Here is an 18,904-nt window from a genome sequence, read left to right on the forward strand (position 1 = left end):
GCTGATTGTGGGACCGTGAGAACAAGAATCTGTCTCTCCCCCGTTCATTCCCCGCAACTCTTCTTTCTAAGGCAGAAGAACAAAACCTAAATCTCCCTGGGTGGCAGTCTTCGTGCTTTGGGGATGCTGCATTGTCCCTTATGCTCACGCTTCCCTGGGATTAGAGGCTGGCTGAGGGAGTAGTAACACAGCATTTCATGTGGTTGCAGATACGTCTGTGATTACACCTATTACCTGTCTTTGCATCATGGAAATGGGTACGCGGCCCTCATCCACGTGCCTCGGTTATCCCTTTGGTTCCCAGCCAGGCTGCTGGGCAAAGCCTTGCAAGTCATCATCCAGGACATGCTGGAGGAGCTGAGAAAGCCTGAGCTTGAAGCCTCGTTCGCAGAAAACTCAACCGTGGCGATTCCAGCCCAGGGGAACCAATTGGGGGACTGCTCCTTTAGAGAAAATTAAATGTTTCAATCCTGTGTGCAGAGTTCAGCTGTGCTTTGAGAGACTTTTAAAAAATGGCTTGTAAAACAGTTTACACGAGGAAAAAAAAGCTCTGAATTAGCCCAACGAAATCACAAAGGGTTATTTTATTGTCAGAAGAAAGAAGAACACTCTGAAAGGCAGACATTTCACAAGGGATTAACTAGCTTCAGTTATGGTTTTCATGACAATAAAATGAAATCCTAGTAATTTTTTTTTTCTTTTAAAAAGACTGCGCAGGGGCCTGTGGAATCCTGCCCAGATTGCTAAGACCGCAGACCTGCTGGGCAGAGCTGCATGTGGTGGGTTGATCTGTGACCAGCTGGCCAGGGGGAAAAACCGGGGCGGGGAGCAGCCGCTTGGTACCCCCTCCCTGGCTTCTACCCTCATGCATCAAGTGCCGTGTGCTGCTTCTGCTCCTTGAATCTCTACAGTTTGGTTTTTCTTTTTCTACTCTTTTTAGTAGTAAAATTGTATTTAATATACAACATAAAATTTACCCTTTTAACCGTTTTTCAGTGTTTATGGACATTCACTTGCACAGACATCACCACTGTCTATCTCTAGAACTTTCTCAGCATCCCAGACTGAAACTCTGTCTCTATTAAACAACATCCCTCCCACTTCCCGTAGCCATTGGCAACCATTATTCCATCCTCCATCTCTGAATTTGGCTACTCCAAGGAGCTCGTATAAATGAATCATACTCTTTGTCCTTTTGTGACTGGTTTAGTTCACGGAGCACATCTTCGAGGTTCATCCATGTTGTAGCTTGTGTCAGAATTTCCTTTTTTAGACTGAGTAATATTTCATTTTTGTGCAGACCACATTTTGTTTATCCAGTCATCCTTTGGTGGACACTGGGTTGCTTCCACCTTTTGGTTATTATGAGTACTACTGCTGTGTACACTGTGTGCAAAAAAAATATATTAGAGTCCCTAATTTCAGTTGTTTTGTTTATATACCTAAAAGGGGAATTGCTGGATCATAAGGTGTTCCTACGTTTATGGTTTTGAGGGTCCGCCATGTTGCTTTCCATGGTGGCTGCACTATTTTATATTCCTAGCAGTCGTGTTTGGTCTTAAAGCAAAGGATAATAGCCAGGTTTGGCTTCTCTGCCAGGTTGGGTGCTATCCTTACCTTTTAGAACCAGAATCTCCCCTTTCCAGCCACCATGTTGCCTTTGGGCAACGCTTCCCTGGCTCTGAGTGCCAAACTGCTCAAAGCAAGGTTTTGCTTGTATAAAGTTTTCTGGGGGCAAATATCCATTGAGATACATTGGTTTTTGGAGGAAGGGGTTGATGATGAGGTTGATGCCACCCTTTGGAGGAAGATGGCAGTGGCTAAGCTCTGGGAAAAAAAAAAAATTTTTTTAAGATTTTATTTATTCATTTGACAGAGATCACAAGCAGGCAGAGAGGCAGGCAGAGAGAGGAAGGGAAGCAGGCTCCCCGCCAAGCAGAGAGCCCGACGTGGAGCTGGATCCCAGGACTCTGGGATCATGACCTGAGCCGAAGGCAGAGGCTTCAACCCACTGAGCCACCCAGGCGCCCCACCTCTGGGAGATTTCTTACAGTGCTGTGCTCACAGCTATCACTTTCACTTTACGTTTTTTTGTTTGTTTGTTTTGTTTTTAAAGCATTGTTTATTCTGTGTCCAGATTTTTTCACTATAAGGAAAAGCATTTCCCAGTTAACAACAAAGGAACCAGGCAGACTTTGCTTGTTTTATCATTAGCTCTCTAGCATACTTGAGCCTTTGGTACAGACTATACAGGACCCCTTTTGCAAATGAAACTGGCTTAGTTGACATGAAACAGATCAGAGTCCCTTGGAGCAGATCAGAGCCGGCCAAGTGGGCTGGGATGGCCTGGCCAGCACGTGCAAGTCCGGCTGCACAGTTATAAATGCAGAGATCCTTCCGTATTTGGAGGCCAACACCTGCCACCGAGAGCCCTGTCCCCCTCCCCCACTGTAGCTTCCCTTTCAGGCCAGGGGCAAGCAGGGGGCCTCAGGACCCTGCTTCAGAGTTATTTCAGATTGCTTGGCACCAAACCATACACATTTTATAGACTTTTAGATGTCATCTGGTGAGGAAGCCCAGAGCTCCCTCTTGATGCACGTCTCCGTGGTCTCTCCCTGTGTGACCTCCGGTGTTCATGAGGACGATTCCCAGAGGGCCCGGTCCCTCCCAGGCTCAGCAGCCGTCCACTCACCCCTGTGGCTATGTCCTGGGGCCTGTTCACCTGTGGCTGGGATGCGGTGGTTCAGAGTCCCTTTGAAAGCTTACCCAGTGTAAACAGGTTGAACCCTGGGTTGGTCACATACTAGTTGGTGGGTCTTGGGCAGGTCTGTGTGTTTGCTCATCTATTAAAAAAGACAAACAAAAAACCCTTTCTTTGCCAAGTTGTGAGCACCTGCTGAGAGAAGGGATGTGCGAGGCGGCCAGCGGAGAGCGCACGCTCTGCACGCATGCGCCATACCGAGTATGCGCTCCTAGGCGGACCGCCGACGCCAGCTTACGGAAACGGCCCCGCTGGCTCTGGGGTCTCGGAGCGGCGTGCTGGGGGGAGGCTCTGGTGTTTGTAAGGATTCAGCACCTTAAGCCTGGGAAGAAACTGTGCTGCTCCCGGCAGAGCACGGGTGCAGTGTGCACTGCGGCTGGCAGGAAGCACGGCGTGTACCCACACGGGACACTCCTTGTGCCCACCTCCCCAGCAGCCCACACGCCCGTCGGAAAGGAACCTGGAGACTGCCTGGAGCCACCTGTCATCTAGGGCCAGTCGGTTGAGGTCGAGGGCCGACCACTCTGTGACAAGCAGAAACCTCGGGGCCACCCCCGAGAACTTGAGAGAGTCCTTGCTCTTAAAAAGGCCTTTTTTTTTTTTTAAAGATTTTATTTATTTATTTATTTATTTGACAGACAGAGATCACAAGTAGGCAGAGAGGCAGGCAGAGAGGGGAGAGAGGGAGAAGCAGGCTCCCGGCTGAGCAGAGAGCCCGATGTGGGGCTTGATCCCAGGACCCTGGGATCATGACCTGAGCCGAAGGCAGAGGGTTTAACCCACTGAGCCACCCAGGCGCCCCTTAAAAAGGCCTTTTGTTTTTAGGTCCAAATATATGTGAGACTGACCAGATCTGAAATAACCATGGCCTTTGATTTACTTCTACTGCCTACACCTTGCTGTTTAGCCCTTTATACGGTGGACTGACTTTGTTTCTGGAGTAGAGTTTCTGGTGATCCAAGTTCAGTGAAATGGTCAGCTTGCATCCTCCCCCCTTCCCCATGTGTCTGTGTGTCTCTAGTCTGATTCCAGAACACTTCCAGCTTGTTTCCTTTGAACATACATTCATACTTCTTACTGTGGCCATTTCTCCCAGCAGTAAAACAATGCCTGGATTGGAGAGGCCTTGGGACAGGCCAAGATCCTCAGTTAGAAAGGAACGTTCTGAACACCTCCCGCAAGCCATAGCCTGTGCACTCTTGCTTGCTTCTGACCTGCATCCCAAGCAGGTGTGCTGGCTGCAAGGCACCAACACGGACAGGGAAATGGGAAGTGTGAGTCCTTTGTCCCAGAGTCACCTACAGCAAACCTGCCCGGGCCTGACTTCTGTCAGTGGAAGATACAGCAGAAGTCTACAGATCAGTCAAAAATGAAGTACAGATTTCTGTATCTTATGTATTCAAATTTTCTTTGAGCTGATTTAATGGAGTGAGAAAGCGAATAGCTTCCCTGTCTTCACCAGCAATTTGCATGCTGAGAAGGTTCAGCTGTCAGAAAGCAAGCAAAGCCTTTCCGCAGAACACCTCCGAGCGACATGTGTGAACACACGGGCCACACGTGGCTCGGCTTCCCTGCCTCAGAAGCCTCCGATTCTTCCTGAAAGGGAGGGGAACCAAATCAGACACCAAAAATGCATACAGAATTCTTTTATTTAACTTAAACCATGTAGTACTTTAACTACTAGTAAAAAGCAGAGTAAGAGAAACTAAAGTTGCCTTAGCTTCAGCCATTCAAAATAGACAAAGTTTTTTTTTTCATAAAGAATCCAGAGTATATCGCAGTAACAGGAATAAATTCTTACATCAGAATATACAAAAACATTTTGAAATTTTTTTCATCTACTGATTTTTTTTTTTATAAACAGAAGAATTTTTTTTTTTTTTTTTTTTTAGGAATAATTTGTACACAGAAAGTCATTTATGTAACAAATTGGCCATGTTATTACCTTTTTTCTTTTTTTTTTTTTACTTTTTTAAAAAACTTTTTTTTTAAACAAGGAAACTCAGAAAATGCATTATTTGCGATGCATCCATTCCATTGCACCTTCTGGTTTAATTCTCTTTTTTTGTCCCAGAGGTAGACATACTCTGGCAAACCTCTCACCTCAACCTCACTGGCTTAGAAAGCAGACAGGTGTTTTTGCCAAGCATCTGTTCCACCTGTGGCTGTATATATGCAACGCCAAACATCTCAATGAACAGTTGAACAAAAAAACCCCTAATTGTTCCTGGACCTTTCTCCCATGTAGTGCAAAACATCCAGATGTTTCTACTGATGGAGATTTTGTGGAGAAGTGTAGACATGGCCAATAATCCATTGGGGGCTAGAGGAAATGGAGCCCGACTGAAACACATTTGTATGTGTGTGTGTGTGTCGTTTTTACTTAAACAGACTTGGTTTGGACTGGAAAAATGTGTCTTCAGTGTTCTGCCTTAAATAAAATAAATAGGGTTTTTTTTGTTTGTTTGTTTGTTATAACAAAGCACAAATCACTATATGAGGCATGTAAGCAAATGGCCTGTGTGCACCAGAATTATCATCGTTCGCATGATAAGTCTGTATGCTGTGATCACTGTGAAACCATCAGCTGTGCCATCCAGGCTTTCCCTCCCCAGGCATTGCAGGACAATGGTGACAACCAGCCGTACCCGCCAGATATGCACTGGGCCATGGCTGCTGCTGGGCTGCAACACCTCTGCTGTGTCCCTGGCCAATGAGGTTCTTTCAGTCTGTTAAAGTAGCTACACTCCAAAGGGAAATGACCAGTAAAAGATGATCCCCTTCCCAACCAGAGGGTTCTGGAAAACCAAGATACTGAAGATACAGAACTACTTCTTAAATCATCATCTTTCCTTTGTTATAAGCTAGGGCACAAAGCATGGAGGAAAAGAGGGTGAACCATGGCCTGGGTCAGGGAGAATCTTTTTTTTTTTTTTCCTTTTTTTTTTTTTTTTGGCATATTGTAAAGCTAGCTAGGAAACAGGTGTCCTAAAAAAATGATCACAAACACACATTTGCACACACAGAGGAAAAAAGTGTCTTTAAATTATTTTCGGCAATTATAAACTACAAACATTTTATAAAATTATTCTATGTTCTTACAAAAATGCAATGAAACATTTAATTAGTTCTTGTAAACCAGATCTTCGTCAACTGACTACCCGTAATCTACTGGACTTGAGAGCCCTATTGAGAACGCTAATGAGTGACTAATTAGAACAATGTTTACCAGAAAGATGTGGACACACACAAACGTGGACATACAGATGAGTGATCATTATGTTCTTGCATAAACAAAATAAAACAAACCCTAAAGTCATGCCCCAGAACTGACAACTGACGGGTGTGGTGCAGTTCCGTTCTTGACCGATTTCACTGAACTCTGCGACAACAGTGTCCAAAGGAGGATGTTCGGTTTCTTTGCCGAAACCCAATGCCCACGGGTGACTGTTGAGCCTTGATGTGGTCTGATACCTTCAGAAACCATCAGGTTCAAAACATGGCCCATCCTTCTTCCCAGCCCCATACCCTTCTGCTCGCCAGTCTTTGCTTGGCATCACATCACATCCCCATTACAGTGGTTTCTTACTGCCCCATCATCCCACCGTCAAGGATTGTCCAGTCTGCTTTTTCTCTAAGTGATCAACGAGTCATCTAAGCTGGAGGCCCGAGATGAAACCCTCTGGCCTGTCCAAGGTCTGTATCTTCAGCATCTCTGGCAACAGAGGTTCAATCTAGACAACATCCTCTCTTGAAATTCTCATTTGTACCACCGACTAGTCAGAGGGGAGTAAAAAAGGTTGACTTTCATCACAGGTGCTTAGAGGCTGGATCTGGTCCATATCGCCCAATGCTGCTTAGCCCAGGAAATTAAAAAACAAAAAACAAAAACAAAACCAGCTGACAAACACAAAAGTAACAGTAACAAAAGAACAAACCCCAAATCTTAAATGTATTAGTGGGACCTGCGGGGATGGGCCAGGGCATACTGTGGAGCATTACTGCCAACCGGAGGGTGCCTATGTTTTGGAAGGGAGTTGCTTTTGACGCAGGCCGCCCGAGGGGGACCCAGCAGTGACAGCTGCGGGTCTTGGACCAAGCACCCTAGGCTCCTCACCCATCTGAGCTCGTGTGACCTTGCCACGACAGCAGCGTGCATCACGCCCCGCCACCTGCCCGCAGAGGTGAGCTGCTGACAAGAGGCTTTGGTGGAACAAACTGGCCTAGAGTTCGGCTTCAGACTTGGCTCGTGCATATGTTATCCCAATCGGAGCTCATCACCTCCTGCCAAGCATTTTGCTGTCGGGTAGTTCCACAATAAGCACTTTTTAATTAATTAATTAATTAATTTTTCAGATTTTACCAAGCCACGTTTCCTCCCATCGAAATGTTGTCCCAGGTCCTAAGGAACAGGCTGGAAGGAGAGGCCAGCGTTGGCCACGAACACGGTCTTCCGTCTTCCACGGAGGAAGCGCGTTCCAATTGTGTGTCAAACGTCATGACATCCCATAGAGGAGAGCTGGGTGGTCTGGGTCTCACACAGCTGAAGTTCGACAGTGTCTCCAGAATTCACCAGCTCCTGCTGCCTCGGGGAAGGGCCGTGTGTGCTAATGTTTTAATGCTCACATCAATCCAATGATGTGCCTCAGTGGTTCACGTCACTTCAAGCAGTGTGAGCTGCTGTCAGAAGGAGGTTGCATGGAAAAATGCCACAACTCAGCTTGATTAGATTATTTGGAGCATACAAAAGAGAAAAATCAAGAAGAGGTGGGAAAATCAGCATAAAATTAGGCGAGAACTGTGGATAGATGATGCCTTGGGATAGTCAAGGTGGGTGGTTTGGTCCAGTAAAATGACTGCACCATCACACAAGCAAAATTTTCTTTTATTTAAGTGTTTCTGAAGCATTTGTTTTGATGGGCACTACACTATTCGTGTTTTCTTTCTACTTAAAGAAAAACTACCTACGTAAAACAAAAACAAAAGGACACCAACAACTCGGACAGTTGAAACAAAACCCTTATAACCAGCTGAATGATCTGTAGAAATCCAGTTGTGGAAACCGGTAGGTATGTGCAAAAGAGGAGCGGCCACTATTCCAAGGGGTCACCTACAGTGTGGAAGAAGAAAACCCTGATCCAACAGTATTTCTCAGTGACCTCACGATGCCAGGGGCCTTGGGAAAAGAGGGTAGTGTTCTCGCAGGGGAAAGGGCACTCCCGAGCCCAGCCGCAGCGCTAGAACTGAAAGGAACCATCCCTGCTTCGGGAAAACCCCCACCACCTTTCCCAGGTCGAGTGCCTGTGAGAGCAGCTGCTGGAATCGGGACACGCACCCTTCACCCATGTGAGCAGCAGGAGGACGAAGGCACAGCCCTGGCGGGAGGCGTGCCACCCCAGAAGGAGGCTGGGCGCTGACCACTGGCCCTTTCCAGCCCGAAGGTTTGGTCTCTGTTTTCCCCTGGGGGAAGAGGAGATGAGGGCGAAGCTGCGGAACAGTCTGGGGTGGGGCGGGGGGGCTCCCGTCCTCTGTACATCGTGAATGGGACCGGCTGGCAGGTCAGGAACCTCTGCCTTCCCGCACAGGAGGCCCGGCAGACTGAGCTCTCGAAAGGGCTGTTGTGGCTGCACCACTGAACTTGACCCAGCGCCATGAGAGCACGTCCCCACCTCAGGCAGGCCTACCCACAGCGGCCGGAGCAGCGACCCAAATCCAAACATGGCACCTTTCTGGGTGGGACTCTAACCCAGAGACTGCGGGCCTGCCCTCCCCACCACCCCACTCCCCGGGTGCTGCCTGCCCTTCACACCTAGAAGACGAGCGCTCTCCCAGTGACAGAATCTGTCTGTTGTCGGAGCTGTGCGAAGTCCCTTTCAAAGCCTGAGAGCCAGGGGCAGCCAAGCGGCCTCCCCGTGGCTCGGTCTGCTCGCCTCCCAGCAGCGTGCGGGCGCCCTGGGCCGGGAGGAAGGAAACCCTAACACCTCACAACCTCTTAGGAAACCAAGTTGGGAGAAGAAGAACGAAGGCAACACCAAACGAGACATCGCAGGAAAAGGCAAGCGGTCTGACATCTGACACGGGAGGAGAGGCGTGTTAGTGTTGCTTCGACCCCGGGTTACGGCCTGGCCTCCCCCTGCCTCGCCTGGTGCGTGTGGCCTGTGGTGTGGATAGAGGTTACTGGTATCAACGGCATATTGTCAGGTGCTGAGAAATGTGAGATGTATTGTTTTGTATATATACACATAAAAAAATAAGAGTGAGGTAGATAAATGTTTGAAAACCAAAACCAAGGAAAAAAAAAAAAAACCAACAAAAGCAAAAAAAAAAAAAAAAAAAACAAAACAAAAAAAACCAAAGCCCAAAAACTGTCCTGTCTTACACACACACACACACACACACACACACACACAAACCCTTTCCTCAGTATTTAAATTCATAATGGGGCTTCTCTACAGTGATTGAAACTGGTATCACAAAATAAATTAAAAGAAAACTCCTACATATAATACCTTCTTAATTAACTTTCTTTTTTCTCATTTTTTTTTTTTAAGGGAAAAAACTATGGGACAAAGGCTAGAGAAAATTGTAGGACTGAAGCTACTGACAAGCAGGAAAGCACTACACACTTGCTTTCTCGTGTTTAATCTCCAGTCACAACTAGCAATCATCATATTCGAGCTTTGTGTCTACTCATAATTTAAACATTTCCATCCCAGAAGCAACTCGTGTGCTGTCATCACTCTGGTGAGAAGTGCTAAAAACTAAACAAAACAAGACCCCCGGGCCCCGAGGACTTGGATTCCTGGCCAAGGAAAAGCATGCCAGTGCCAGGGCTCCGGTCCCCTGGGAGCGAGCATGGGGCTCCCCAGCCACCACGGCGGTGCTTGCCTCGACTGGGCCCTCCAGCTGCCAGACCTGGAAGAGAGCTCGCCGCCAACCTGAGGAGGCTGCTCCTGTGGCCCCTTCCCCGCTGGTGCCAAGGAGGGGCCTAGGGATTTTCGGGTTCTAGAGACAGGTAGGTCAGTCTGGAGGGTGGCGGCGGGAGCCGCAGAGGGCCCACTGGACCACGCCCGCTGCACCCTGGTACTCAGCAGCTGTTTCTCGTGGGATGGAAGGATTAAATATCCATTAAAAAAAATAGTAACCCAAATGCCTAGTGTCTGCAGTTAAAACTGCTGTTGTACCCAAGAATTAAAAAAATAGATATATGTGTGTCACAACCAAAACAAAGGTGCGGGAAAGAGAAGGGGAGACTTTCCAACAAGGGCGACTAGAAACACTGAACAAGGATGTGTGAAGTATTTAACCTTTTTTTTTTTTTCTGACCTGAGTTTGTATCGTGTCTTGCACTGTAACAGACCCCAGTGCCGTGTGGGAGCAGGCCGAGGAGTGGGGTGCCGCCCGCTGCCCGCCTGCGTCCCTCGCCAGCCTCGTGCCCACAGAGCCTCCGGGTTAGAACATAACTAATGGGTGCGGGGAGCGGGGAGGGGAGGGTGTATTTATAAAAAGGCATCAAACAGTTCATGGCAAATTATGTTATAGAAGTATCAGTTACTGGGAAGAGAGGAAGAAAGTCACGCACGCTAGTACAAAGCATAAGAAGTTTCTTGGAGTGAGCAGAAAGGGAAGAAGGGTAGACCTGAAAGTTTTCATAGATTAAATCCACAAAGATAAAGGACAAAAAAAATAGCAGCTTTTTTTTTTTCTGTACAGACGTATAGATGAATATCTGAACCGTAAAAAAGTTATAAAAGTGACATTAAAGACGATGTGTATGCAAATGTTTCATGGTCTAACATAGAACTGTAAGACCCATGAAGAAGTCCTAGTAACAGAGAAAATATCAACAAAGCTTAGAATGCTTGAATCCATTTACTGCTTTCTTCTTACTGTTGTGGTGGTGTTTGAATTCCTTTCCTTGCAAACCTGCATGAACAGTTGGGCTGAGTCCCTGGAAACCCCTTCCCATCTGTGTCCTGGGGGGCCGGGAACCGGTGGGGTGGGGGGCGGCCGAGGTGGGGGGACAGGAGACTGGCACGTGGACGACCTTTCCTCAAAGCCTGTCTGCCAGGCTCTCGACAGGGCCTATTTTCTCCAGAATTCCTGGGGGCTAGCAGGTGGGGGGAGGGTGGGGAAAAGGGGTTTCAGCCTCTCCCAGTCTCCACTGAGAGAAAAATCCCATTCTGTCCACTTCCCCCAAATAATAACCTAGTCAAAAAGCAACTGGACCTGTGTGAACGCAGGACTGGAAAAGAACACCAGGGGCGATCAGATGGAGTGTGTCCTCAACGTGGCTCCTAAATGGTGTGACTAGCTACCGTGCTCGCCCCATGCCTCTGGAAACAAGGAAACAGGTGCTGGGATCGGGAGGGAGGAAGTCGAGGGTTTTGGCAGAATCTGGCAGCATTAAAATGGTAACAACCTCGAATGCATGATGGCCCTTTGTCAATTTCATATGTCCCTAAAAAGGTGAAAGATACAGTTAAAAAAATTCCGTCTCAACGTGTTTTTTGTTTTTGTTTTTTTTATAAAGACCTACGGTGACAGGCAGGTGTGTACGGGGGGCGGGCAATGTGGGGCCACAGGGAGGGACGGCCAGTTCCCCAATCTGATCGAAAGGGCGTCCCAGCTGGGCTTGCGGCAAAGGTTTTTCCATTATGAAGCAGAGAGAAAGAGAAAGGGGAGAGAGAGAGAGGGAGAGGGAGGGCGGGAGACAGGTCTGAGAGAAGTGAGGAGTGCCAGGGAAAGCGTGAGGAGGCTCGATTCTCGAGTGTTCTGTTGCTATTAAGTGTTGTCGTTAAGGTTCTTAAAGGCCCATGTCAGTTAAGGGTTTGGGTAGGGAAATAAAAAGCTGCTTGCATATTGAAAAAAGGAACATCCCAAACGTGTTTACTGCAGAGAAGCCGTCTCCCGTGGGCAGCACTGGCAGTTCTGAAGATCCACTGAGGTACAAGAGGCTGTGAATAGATTGTTCGAACTCTCTCCCCCCACCCGCCGCCCGGCGTGCGCACACGTTACTGTTTGCACGGGATCCGGGATCCCAGGATCAGCAGGTCGAAGACTGGGGCAGAGGCAAGGCCCTCTCGTTCTTGCGTCCCCCGTTCATGTGCGCGTAAGGCTGTCTCTCGTCGAAGCTGGCTCGGAGCACCAGCACGCCAGGGCCTGGGCCGTTCTCGGCCTTGTGTCCTGAGTGTCTGTCGGGCAGCGGCAGGGAGGACGAGGAGGCGGAGGGGTCCAGGGGGACGCTCTCCATGTTCTCGGGCTCCAGGTCCAGCTCCTCCGGCTCGGGCGGCTTGTTCTCCTCGCTGTAGTAGAAGGACACCTCCCGGAAGCCGGGCTCCATCTCGTCCTTGACGCTGCTGATGATCTCCAGGAAGGAGGGCCTCATCTTGGGGTTGTACTGCCAGCACATGCGCATCAGCTCGAACCTGAGGTGAGGACACACGGCACATGGGCCCCACCGCCAACGGGGGCCCCGGCCCAGCCGCCTCCCTGGGCCACTCGCCGTGGTCCCCCGGCCACACGCAGAGACCCTGGGGGCGCTGCCGCCTCTCTGAGCCTCTCCCTTTCTCTCTCGATGGCCCGAGGAGCCTTCAGCTTCCCCTGTCCCATGTCCTACCATGGCTTTCGCTTCACCCAGGACCCAGGACCCTTCTCTGGGCAAAACCTAAGCGCTCGTTCCCCGAGGAAGACAGATCTAGGTGTTATGGTGACAGTGCTAAGACATAAAAAGAGCAGTGCCTGGGTGGCACAGTGGGTGAAGGGTCTGAGACTCGGTTTCAGCTCAGGTCATGATCTCAGGGCCATGGGCTTGAGCCCCGAGTCGGCCTCTACTGTTCGCAGGGAGTCTGCTTCAGATTCTTTCTCCCTCTGGCCCTCCCTTACTCTCTCTCTCTAAAATAAATAAATATTTAAGAAAGAAATAAAAATTTAAAAACCTATACAGAATTCTGTTTAAAGCATCTCTTATAGCCACGGATGGAACATTATTTCCGGAATCAGGGCGCAGGAAACCTCTGGTGTCTCGGTAACAAGGGTTAGAAGCGATCGCAACTATCCCGACAGTGAGCTCTCTCTTAATCCCACCTCTGCTATTTCTAGGTTTCCTTCGGGGTCTGGGGACAGCCAGCAGGGGGCCTGCAGAACAGGCAGTGGGGCAGTGCGGCGACAAGATGGAAGGAGCTTGTGTTCCAAGTTGCCCTGGGGTCCTGTCCAGCGCCGCCCAGGCTGCCTGGTGCGCACCCCACCACGCAGAGCCTGCCCTCGGATCCAGGCTGCACTGAACTAAGTGACAGTTCCAGCAAAGACCTGCATCCAGAGCCCAACAAGGCAGGAGGTGCCGGTGGAGGAGGCAGCAGACACGGCGTGAAGCCCGTGTGGGGACTCACCAGCCGGACCATGATGGCATTTGGGTTGCAAACCTCTGCAAAACCCTCAGCGCCACGTGACCACTGGGAGTCTTCCTGGCAATGGGACGGGGCCCCCAGAGAGCCATAGCCTGTGCCCGGAAGGAGACAGGAGGAATGGGGTGGTGGAGCCAGCCGACCTAGGGGACGCCTGGGCTTTGACAGTTCAGGATGGCCGGGGGAGGGGGGGATGCTTCTGATTAACCCACAACCCAGACAGACCCAGCTGAGTAGACCTTGGGAGTGGAAAGGAAGGTGACGGAGCAAAGAACCAGGCCGGACCCAGAGATGGAGGAGGCCATGGTTCCGAGAAGGGCTTGGCCTGTGGCCCTTTCTTGCGTGAGCCGGAAGCTAAAGAACCTTCCCTTCCCACTGGTGTTCTTGCCAGAAAAGTTCTCTGTAAAACTTCTAGCTAAAGAGATGCTTTTCAATAAAGATGGCTCCATGGAACTCCCCATATTTGGGAAGCACAGAGCCTCCCAGATTGGCTTCTGGCCTTCCTTCGGGCTGACCATTTGATGGACAGAGCACTTAATTGTGTCTGGCCCCAGGGAAGAAGCCAGGGGAGAAGCCCGTGGGACCCAAAACCCAGTCTGCAAAGAGAACGCTCCTTAGCTGATGGCCCCAGCTACCTTGAAAGAACTGGGGAAAAGGTGTCAAGTCGTTTGGAGGGAAAAGGATGTGACTTTGAGGGAGGGTGGACATAGGAGAGGGGCTTTCCGCCCATGTTGCTACCTGTTTTTGTGAACCGTGTTTTATTGGACCAGCCACACCTATTTGTTTACATGTGTCTGTGGCTGCTTTCAAGGGACAACTTCTAGTTGAGTAGATGGAAGAGAGACTGGCCTAGAAGCCCAAAATATTCACCGTGTGGCCCTATACAGAAAACGTCTGCCACCCGTCCTCCAGCAGAAAAATATCTGGACAAAATGTGAAACCTGACCTGATTGCCCCCTCCCCACACTACCCCTGACCCCTTGGCCACACCACTCACCGCTTGGCAGGACTGACCCCCCCAGTTCACGCGCTCAGTGACACACACGTGGTGGCAGGCAGGGTTGGACACACGTGAGCTGCCTTCCTCCTCCCGAGCCTGGGAAGTAGGCGCCTTAGAATATGTGCCCATTTCATAGCTGAAGAAGTGGAGGCACCAAGAGATTCCATGATCTGTGCGAGCAGTGAGGGTGAACAGGGTGGGGTGCTCCCCTGGAGAGGAGGGCTGGGCTTTGAGCAACACCTACCTCAGGAAAAGGGGCATTTTCTCAGCCTCAACAAAAGCAACCCTGGTCTTCCGAGGAGACCGGGTGCCTTTCCTCTGGTCACAGGTGCTCTGGGGGATTTGCACTGATAAACAGGGAGCTCCTGCCTTGGGTCCCCTGGCAAGCACGCCCACCTTCCCTGACCAGAGGAAAAGGACCCCCCTCCCCTGGCCCCCCCAAATAAGTCAGGCCATAAATACACAGGACCCCTCTCTGTGGCTCGGCTGCAATTTCCTCTCTGGCTGACTGACTTGTCCCTGAATAGAAGCGCGGCGGGCCAGGAACACGTGATGAGCGCTGGCTCAGGGCTGCTGGGGTGGGGGCTGGGGTATGTGAGGAGGTGCCACTGGCAGGGGAGTGATTGGAGTGACATCAGCACAAACAAGCCATGTGATGCCTCTCTTAACCCATCCCGGAGTCACAGCCCTTCCAGGGCTGCCCATAAAAGGAAGTCTTTTTCACTCTGTAGGATCCCAGACCTTGTTTACAGGATCTCCACAAGAAAACTTTCCAGTAGGCTCTAGAAGGATTTATGGGCTGATAAACCTCTTCTTTAAAAAAGCACATGTTTTACAACTAGTTGGCTCTGGTGAGGCCGAGCCTTCCTCTCCCGGACGCCCTCTTCTGGGGGCCGGGGAGGGGTATGTGCGGACCCTTTACCTGGGGCAGGAGGAGATCAAACGGGGCTGCTGGCTGCCCTGCCTGGGGGGAAGGGTGAAGCCGTGTAAGGGAGCCCAGGGTGGCCCCGGGGGGTGGCGTGAGGGAACAGCGACGACTGGCTCGCTCCCTCCCATCTCGCACACTGAGGGCCCTGGGGTCCACCCTACTCTCGGCCCTGCAGTGCACACACGCGGCTTGTGAGCACAAGCCAAGCAGTGGGATGCAGCGCGGCCTCCGTCCACTCGGCCACTGTCGCAACAAAGACCAGATTCCAGAAAGGCCCGGAAGGGCTAGGTGAGCCCCTCCTCCACCTCCTCCTGGCAGCTTGGAACAGCCAGGACCACTGGACCCCCCCACCCCACCCCACTCTGTCTTCGGGCCGAGATCAAATGCAGGGCCCAGGTACCCCGAGACAGCCCATGGTCAGAAGGCTGCGCAGGCGAGGACGACCATTCCTGACTGTCCGGATTCTACTCCGGCGCCCGAGTCCCACCAAACCAGCGTGGATCACCGGCACCAAGGGAGCCTTAACCGGCAGAGCCTACTGAATTGGTTTCAGGTGGGCTCAAAAGTTCAAATTCTGGCCCACGTGCTGTAGACCGCCCCTGACAACTGTCCGGACGTGTGACACTGCGGAAGTGTTACTGAAGACCAAACGGCTTCTTGGCCCAGGGCTTACGACTCCAAGCGTCCCCTCTGCTCGAGCTCTACCCTGCGGCATGAGAACCCGGTCCCGCCGCCCCGCTTCCGAGAGCTAGGACCCAGCCTTGCCACCATCTCTGGGGTGTCAGCAGTCCGCATGTAGCCAGAGGGACGCAAGGACATTCGTGGTGTAAGTACAGAGCCGTGAGATGGGCTGTGTCATTGATTTAAAATGCGAACCACCGGCGAACCACGAACCAAAGCTGGTGCCCTTGGTTAAATTAATTCAAACGGAGTCTCAGCATTAAGACTCCCAAGCCTGGATGGGACTCTATGTGGCTTGGACCACTCCGCCTTTCCTCGAAGCCACGGTGCACCTGGCCACTGGGGGACGGGTGTACCGGCCACTGCAGAGCAGTCCACCTCACCTGCCTGCGCAGACACTGAGCTGAGGGCCCCCGGCAGCCTCTGCTCCTCCCCCCCAACCCCCGTTATCACACTGGGGCCCGTTCAGACCCCTGGAGCCACACCATCAAAGGGTCCCTCTCCCACATGGAGGCCCAGCAGGGCTTTGGGGCAATTCCCAAGAGCTCACCAGACACTCCCTATACAAGCAACTCGCCTCCTTTCATTTTGTTATTTTCTTAGAAGGGAGAACAATCCGTCAAGGGGGGGGCGGTTCTGGATGGCAAAGCTGGAAATGCCTCGTGAATTAAACATCTAATATCCACCGGTAACCTCTCCGTGTGAGTTTCCTGGTCAGTCCGTGCTGGGAACAGGAAGTGCGCTGCCTTTCCCGCGGCAGGTGGGCTGCTTCCCACGCCTATTAAATTAGTATCAAAACTCCGGTCACCGGGAGGTAGCTCAACTCTAGGAGTCCTACAAGTTTCTCGGCTGCCAACATTTATCCCAAAGAGGAAGCTCGAAAACAATACCTCTCCTCCCACCACCCCAAACCGCGTGAACGCAATGCACACGTGCTTTCTTGGACTGTCTCTGAGCTTGCTACCACGCCATGGGCTCCAGCCACCGCCTCTGTCCTGCACCAGACACCTGGATGTGAATTCAGTGCGCATCACTCCTCGTGCTCCATGACTTAGATTTCCGCTCTGAAGGAAGACCTTTCTTATAATGCACTGACAAGAATACGGCAGCCACACCGTTCGGAGAGAACAGCCCCCAGTGACCCCCCCCCCCCCTGCCGAACAGGCCCCCTGTAATCTCCAGCCACATCACGGAGGGCTGCCCCCACAATGTTAGGCGGGAAAGGCGACCATGGTTTCTGCTCTGCTCTGGAATCATTTGCTTTAGGGCAGGGGAGGCAAGCTACAGGTGCTTGTGGCCTACTGGCTGGTTTTGTAAGGCCTAGGAGCTAAGAATGGTTTTTTATACTTTCATGAGGTTTAAAAAAAAATCAAAATAAGAATATTTTGTGACGTGAGGAGTATGGGAAATTCAAACTTCAGTATCTCCAAACCAAACTGTCCGGGAGCACAGCCGTGCCCAGTCGTGTGGCACATGTGACGGCTTTGGCTCTGTGACAGAGGTGAGTGGCTGTCACTGCGACCGTGTGGGCCCCTGGAGCTGGAAAATACTTCCTCTCTATCCTTCCAGAGGAAGCGTTTGCTGAGCCTGCTCAGGGAGAAGTCAGCTGCCTGGCACCTGGCCCCATGGGGTGCCACCTTGCAAGTGGGTCCCAGCCCTGGTCAAGCCCACTGCGGACAGCGGCCTTGGGCGGGAGACTCAGGCTGCAGCTGGCCAGCTTCCGCCTTCAGACACTCTGTGGGATGACAAATGCTAATCATTGTTTTCAACTCTTAAGTTTGGGATAATGTCCTGCAGTGGAAAACTGGTACGGGTACAGGTCGGGAGAGGGAGCGTTTCCACGCTAGGCAAGAAAATGCACTAAGTGACTTTTTTTTTTAAAACTAAGTGACCTTTGAGTCTCTTCTAACTTTGGGTCCTGAAGTCTAAGAGGCTAATTGGGAAGGTTCTTGAGGGACCTGGGAAACCCCGTTGCCTCCCACTCTGTCTCCGCCACCCTTTCCCCACCCCCCACCATTCACACTGCCCACTGAGAAGAGGAGCCTCCCGTCACTGGTGGGCCTCCTCTGCGCCCCAGGTCGAGGACCATGCGAAGTTCCCATGCTGGGCCCAGGCTCGGATGACCAGTGGGTTCCCCTGTCCCACCACACACACACGAGCAATGCAAGGATGCTGCTTTCCCTATGGCAGTGGTAGGTCCTCTCTCATACTTCCATGCAAACTGTCCATGGGCTAGAATGGGCTTCAGCTGAACATTCACAAGCAGCAGCTACAGGGCACAGGGCCCAGCTAATGTGCTCCCCAGCACAGGGATGCCACACTGAGTCACCCCCAGTCCCCAGGCCCTGCAGCTGGGCAGTCAGGGCCATGGGAACAAGGCTTCCCACACCTCCATGGAGCTAAGGAGTCAGTTTTGGTAGCAACCCAGTCCTTCAGAAAAAAACACAAAAGCTTGGTTTGTTGATGGACAATGGTTTCTGCTTCCCAAGCTGTGGCAGCTGGACCCTAAGATGCTCCCCGAGATTCCTGCCCCTGTAACTCCTCACCTGAGTGCGGGTCAGACCGCGGATGACGACGGGATTTCCCTCGGCTATTTTAGTTTTCTCATCAGCTGATGAGTTAACCACAAGGAAGATTATCTGGGGTAGATGTGGCTTAATCAGGTAAAACAAAAGGTAAAAGCAGTGGAGAGAGGGTTTCCTGGGTCTGAAGAAGTAAGCTGCTCAGGTGGGAGAAGACAGTCTCCGGGAGGGTGACAGTCCCGCAGCCACAGGACTGAATCCTGCGGACAACCTGAGGGGCGTGGAGAGGGAGGCCCAGAGCCTGGGACGATGGTGGCCCCAGATTTCAGTCGGCTGAGACTGAGCAGAGGGGCCAACCCACCTGCGTCTGGATTCCTGCCCCAAGGAAACTGCTGAGAGACTCAAATGAGTGAGACTTTCAGGCTGTTGAGGCCAGTTTCCCTGGTTACCTGACAGGTATCTGCCTCATGTTTGCAAACCATCCTGCCGCTCGAAGGCAGCCTGAGACGGTGCTCACGTGAGGCAGATCTAGGGGGTCTTCCACATAGACACAGGCGCAGCCCCGCAGTCCCTCTGGGATCTTTCCTCACATGAAGCCAAACAGGTCCT

General features: G+C 51.3%; 2 protein-coding genes across 2 annotated transcripts in view; one reads left to right on the plus strand and one right to left on the minus strand.

Annotated features, from left to right (window-relative positions):
* The window catches only part of PGPEP1L (pyroglutamyl-peptidase I like), a 34,583-nt gene extending 33,603 nt beyond the window's left edge, over positions 1-980 (plus strand). The window contains exon 5 of the mRNA XM_059179582.1: positions 210-980. Coding sequence (XP_059035565.1) covers positions 210-459 — 250 coding nt within the window. The 3' untranslated portion in view covers positions 460-980. The remainder of the gene's footprint in view (positions 1-209) is intronic.
* Positions 981-4,392: 3,412 nt separating this feature from the next.
* Positions 4,393-18,904, minus strand: part of IGF1R (insulin like growth factor 1 receptor) — a 299,110-nt gene continuing 284,598 nt past the window's right edge. The window contains exon 21 of the mRNA XM_059180118.1: positions 4,393-12,189. Coding sequence (XP_059036101.1) covers positions 11,808-12,189 — 382 coding nt within the window. The 3' untranslated portion in view covers positions 4,393-11,807. The remainder of the gene's footprint in view (positions 12,190-18,904) is intronic.

Source organism: Mustela lutreola, chromosome 7 (assembly GCF_030435805.1).
Source record: "Mustela lutreola isolate mMusLut2 chromosome 7, mMusLut2.pri, whole genome shotgun sequence".
In the NCBI taxonomy this organism is placed as follows: Eukaryota; Metazoa; Chordata; class Mammalia; order Carnivora; family Mustelidae; genus Mustela; species Mustela lutreola.